General features: G+C 35.9%; 1 protein-coding gene across 2 annotated transcripts in view; it reads left to right on the top strand.

Annotated features, from left to right (window-relative positions):
• The first annotated feature begins 1,783 nt into the window (after positions 1 to 1,783).
• The window catches only part of LOC122058435 (CASP-like protein 5A1), an 11,719-nt gene continuing 7,954 nt past the window's right edge, over positions 1,784 to 5,548 (top strand). Inside the window, exons 1-2 of one of the 2 annotated variants that reach the window (XM_042621118.1) lie at positions 1,784 to 2,060; positions 2,170 to 2,706. In XM_042621118.1, coding sequence (XP_042477052.1) covers positions 2,495 to 2,706 — 212 coding nt within the window. In that variant the 5' untranslated portion in view covers positions 1,784 to 2,060; positions 2,170 to 2,494. Of the gene's footprint in view, positions 2,707 to 5,548 lie in introns of both variants that reach the window. The other variant, XM_042621117.1, reaches the window with a different exon arrangement.

Genomic DNA, 5,548 nt, shown 5'->3' with positions numbered 1-5,548 from the left:
ACGTTAATTAGACATTAATTATCCGGATGTTAATTAATTTTGTAATATTTTTAATTTTTCCTTAAATATTCTTTGAGATCCAAAAACACAACCTGAGCTTCTAATTTATGGATGTTCATATCCCAAAGTAATCCAATCCAATTGTTTTTTCTCATAATTTTTATTAGGACAATCTTGTTGTTAACCTTATTTTTATTATTATTTTTTTCTTCTTATCCTATTCCCAAACATTATCCAATGCAGTATTTAATGAACGCAGGGTAAATATGGTTTTTAACAAAATGAAAATCATTTCATTCAATATTGCAATCTAAATATGAAATGATAGAATTTATTCATACATTGCTTAAATATTATATAAAATATTTTTTTGGAAATAAAACAAATGGCGAAAAATGAAAATTATAATTTCTTAATTTACCTACTTGGTGACAACAAGACCACAGTGCACCCATTTATATATATTTTATTACAAGGTCAAAGTCAATAAACAAAGTAAACCAAGCCGTGACTTATGACAGATTTCAGGTCATTTTGTCCATCCCCTTCACTTATTCGTCAGAAGCAAGGTTTTTAAATGAAGAATCGGGATGAATCGACCCAATAACTCTAGAATCGGTTATTTAATCTAAAAATTTGTAAGGTGAATCGACCATAACATATCAAGGTATGTCTCAGGCCTGCTCTGATTCCTGATTCTTAAAACCATGGGTTTAGTCTAATGGGATGACAATGAAATCAATTTTTTATCATAACCCTAATTGATTCAAATCCATCAACTCCAATCTATTTGATTGAAATCGTTGTTCCTGATTCATCGATCCATGATAGGAAGACAAGCATAACAGGTCATGGTTTGAGCCTTTGAGGTATCAGTATTGGATTGTCCATATATATAGATATCACTTATCACTAATCCTTTTTTTTTTTTTTTTTTGGTTAACCTGAATATTATCTAGGATTGGGGAAGCCTCTAAAATTTTATTAAATAAGATAAACAAAATAATGAAGAAACAAAGGGGGACATAGCTTGCCTTATCCCAATCTATGAGATACAAATCGCTCTGATATTCGTAAAACCTAAAAGGAAAACTTACAAAAGAGGAAATATTACATTCTAAAGATTGATAATCCTTATTTATCTTCCCGAATGATGTACTTAATATTGGATGAGAGAGCATTATCATCATAGAAAATTAAATTTATGATAAATTCATATGAAAAGTTGGCTTTTACAAAAAAAAAAAAAATCCAAAGTTGAACCAATACGTTGCATGATTAAAATCCAAAGGAGGTATGGACCCTCATGTCCAAAATTAACTAACCAATCCATAAGGTAGTTGATCTTTGGGAGATAAGTTTCACTAATCACTAATCCCTAATCCCGATACCAAGCGATAGAACGGTGTCTACACTCAACACTCCAAACCTATCCGATCCCCACTTTAAATCATATATCCGATACGATACGGCGCACTAAATCCGTGATACAGGTTGATGTATCACGTCAGGTCACACCCTGGGACGACGAAAATCAAGACCTAAAATGGACCCACATAAACCGGAAACTCTGGTTGCATTTAAACCAAGTTACTCTCTTTGACATGACAATGCAATGCGAGGTGGACCCACAACAAAGACAAAATCGATGGTTCCGGTTGATCTGACTGATGAGTTGATGGGGCCGTTGGAATATTCAAAGCTGTCTCATCTCGGGCAGTTAACCATTGGGAAGTAAGCCGCGTGAGAATATGCCAAGTGGATGTCTCACTACTTCACTGTACCGTTAGGCTAAAGCGAGCGCGCTTCTCAACCTCGCCCATTCTTTTTCGGTTCTCGCTCTTTCGGCCCTACCCTGCGTCTGTTTTTCGTCTCTGGTCTCTCTCGACCTCTCCAGTGTATGGACCCTGGTAGTTCTGGTGGTCGATCGAAGTAGAAGATCAGCCTCAAATCGCAGGCCAGAGGTCGGATTACTTCTGCTTTTCTTGGTCAAATAATTACAGCTTTAGATCGAGATTTCTCTTCTTTGCCCTAGAATTTGATCGGCTTTGATGATTCTGGTTAGTAGTTCTGGTATAATTTACTCAAGTTGAATTTATCATCTGTGTGGACGAGGACGTTGTTGTCTGAATCAGAGGTTCATTATCGTCTGTTTTCTCGTCTGTATAGGGTTTTGGAGGAAGCTGCCGTTGCTTCGCTCTTCTAAATAGAAATCAGTGGGCGAAGGTCATCTTTTGGATGTTTTGTTGCCCTCTTTTGTAAAGCAGTTGTAATCGGGCTTCTCCTCTTTCGTGGAGTAGTCGGCGTTTGTCTGTATCAGTGGAAACTCAGTGCGGTTCACTGAAGTCGTGACTCATTTTCTTTATTAGTATTTGGAATTCTGAGAATCGATTCGATTGAGGAATTGAGCATTGAAGGAGTTTGATTGTTTGCTTTTTATGTGACCAACTCCATGGGCGTTATCGGGCTATGACATTTGAAGTTTGCTGAAGCAATGAATGCGAGCCATCCTTCGGTGCATCCCATAGAAGCTCCCCCTCTCACTGACGCTGCAAATAATGCACCGAGGTTGAGGATGAAGGATGTCCAAGGCATGCCTGGCACTGCCGGGGGTCTGGCCTTACGGTTGTGCCAGTTTCTGTTTGCTGTTGCAGCAATTTGTGTCATGACTTCCACCAATGATTTCATCACTGTCACAGCTTTCTGGTATTGATTTCATCTGTTCTTTCATACGTATTTTCCTAATAATTTTAACTTCTTATGAACGAGGAATAGGGACCTGAACCTTGTGATTTTCCTTGGCTTTTGTCAGTGCTGTTTAGTGCTGTGAAATAAGTAATTCAACGTTGAATGCTATTAGAAGGAAGCGCTTCAAAAAATTTAATTGCACTGAATATCTCTTTCTTCCCCGGGCATGGTAGAAGAGTGCACACATGCAACTGCATTTTGAGGCATAGTTTTTAAGGCGGTAAGGTGACGGAGGCGTTTGAGGGTCTTTCGGAGCGCCTTAGCGATAAGGCGGGCATAAAACGTCGCCTTATTGACTAAAGCGTTCTTGTGTAATTTTTTTATAAAACCAATCTATTTGGCTCAAATCCTAGTTGAATCCTATTACTCATATGTTAAATAAATATTAAAGGTTCATATTCACACCAATGTAAGATATTCATCAAGAAAACAAATCAATAAAGTGAATAAACTAAGTTCATCTTCATCCATCATCAATCATATTAACATATAATATAAATACATAATTATGAAACAAAATTATAAATATAAAGAAAAGAAGACAAAAAATATAAGTATTTATTATACTTACCTCTATGATGCCAAATGAGTGCCTAAGCCCTAAGGTCATCCACTATATTTCTACTCTTGTCAAAGAAGAATGAAGCTCACCGCTGCCGGAGCAAAATGGTCGCCTAGATCAGTGGTTCTTCCTTATTCCTTGATTCCTTCTCAAAGCCCTTTCTTAAAACCCTTGACAAAATCCAAGCCCTGTTTGTGAATCTTGTTTTCGTTTTGTTTGTTGTGGTTATTTTTGGTAGAGTAAAGCTGATCTCATACATCTCAAGTGTTAACAAAATCATACACTTACCAATAAAAAAATTATATTTGGAATCTTCATCAAGTAATTTTAAAATGTGTTTAAAAAAAAAAAAAAAAAAAAAAAAAAAAAAAAAAAAAAAAAACCCATAAGGCGCCACTTCACATAAGGCGGAGCACTGCCTTACCATCTCTAGACCGCATCAACGCCAACGCCTTAGCAGCGCCTTAAAAACTATGTTTTGAGGAATGAATTTTAACTCTGGCTTCACTATATTGCTGTGGAATTCTTCCTCCGCTTGGGAGATGCACAATGGGGGATGTTTTGGCCACACAATTTGATGTGGTTTTAATCTGAATGGATGACAATAATCTGTTGGGCTTGACCACATGGTTCTCATCCTGTGGTTGGGTATTAAATTACATAATTTGGAAAACTCATTTCTCTTTCAATCCAACTTGTTCATTTCATAATTATGATTTTACTTTTTTTAATAGTGAACTGCAATTCAGTACTTATTAGTTAATTATGATTTACTACATATAATTTGTTTCAAAATACTAACTGCAGTAAGTTTGATGCTATAATTTTTTATTAAGTGGTGGATTTCTTCATTCTATGCTTTCTTTAAGAGAGTTCTTTCATTGATTGAAGTCTTGTTTTTATAGTTATTTAGAAATCTGAATGTAGCAGGAGTTTGAGTTATACCTTTGAAACATAGGTATGTTTTGTTGAATTTGAAATTAGCGTCTGAAGTCTGTCAAGATCCCTTTCTCTTTTTATTCTTCTTCATTTATTTCTGTACTTTTCTTTTTTTTGTTAAGTCGAGATTCTACTAATATGTAGAAGTAAGAGGTCCTCTGTGCTTTACAACGTCTGATAGTCAATTTATGCTTGAAAACGTATTGCATTTTGTTTTAATCCTGGAAGCACTGTGACCTCTGAATTACTTGGAAGCTAGAAATGATTTTCATTTGATTTCACCCTTAAAGCTACTTTATATGCTGGTTCAGCTTGATTCTCAAACACCCTGTTTTTTGTTTCCTTCATGTGCTCCAAGTGATAGCACCTGTAGTGATGGACTGAATTCTTTTTCATATAGAGGTGAATGACTGAGATTCGACATCTTTCTTCATGTTCTTTTGATGGTCTTTATCATTTTCCATGGTCTTGATCAAGATGGTTTAGAATATCTTGCATTTAGCATATTAGGATGATGGTGGAATTCCAAGTATAGCTAGGAATGCATTTACATGCATGATGTGGTAATTTTCTGGATGATGGTGATGTAGATATTTAATTTAAACATTACCGCCTCTTATGAAACGTTTCAGGTCATGTTAGAAGAAATGAAGGTTATATAGTTAAACTTCTAACTTCTATGTATTTTTCCTTGGTCATAATAGTGCTAGGGCAGAAAACAAGAGGCTGGAAATTTGGTTGACTCAACAGCTCAACTCACTAGGCCCTATCCCAAGTCCCAATTATTGGGATTTTTATTAGTTTCATCTGAGAGAAAAGTTTTTTTTCTTTGGGGGGGGGGAGAGAAGGATGAAGAAGGGGGAATCTTCAATTATTGGCTGCAGTTATTTCTAATACAAAATCAGGGAGCAGTGTGAATTTTTCTTTTCTGTGCAGTGATGTTATATTATTGTATATGCATACTTTTACAAATGTGAGTTTTATGGCTCTGTGTTTGTACATATATTCAGGGTGAAAAGGGTTTCTATAGATCAAAGCAGTGGTAGATGGAGCTGTGGATATAGGGTTAAAATGGTAAAGCAAGGATTATTGATTAGTTAAATGACTTAGAGTAGGATCTAAAATTGCTGGCTATGCGGATGCCATAGACTAGGTATAGAGAAGATTGAAAGTGGGGTAATAGGTTACAAGGTTATCAATAGTGGTATAATTTGTTCTTTGCTCACCACATGGCTGTGTGAGGTATTGGTTGACCTTGAAAAAAATTGAGGGAAAGATATGTTGATAGGTCGTTTGGGG

Source organism: Macadamia integrifolia, chromosome 12 (genome assembly GCF_013358625.1).
Source record: "Macadamia integrifolia cultivar HAES 741 chromosome 12, SCU_Mint_v3, whole genome shotgun sequence".
Taxonomy (NCBI): domain Eukaryota; kingdom Viridiplantae; phylum Streptophyta; class Magnoliopsida; order Proteales; family Proteaceae; genus Macadamia; species Macadamia integrifolia.
Note: the sequence above shows the minus strand (reverse complement) of the source record. Positions and strands in the feature narration are given on the sequence as shown.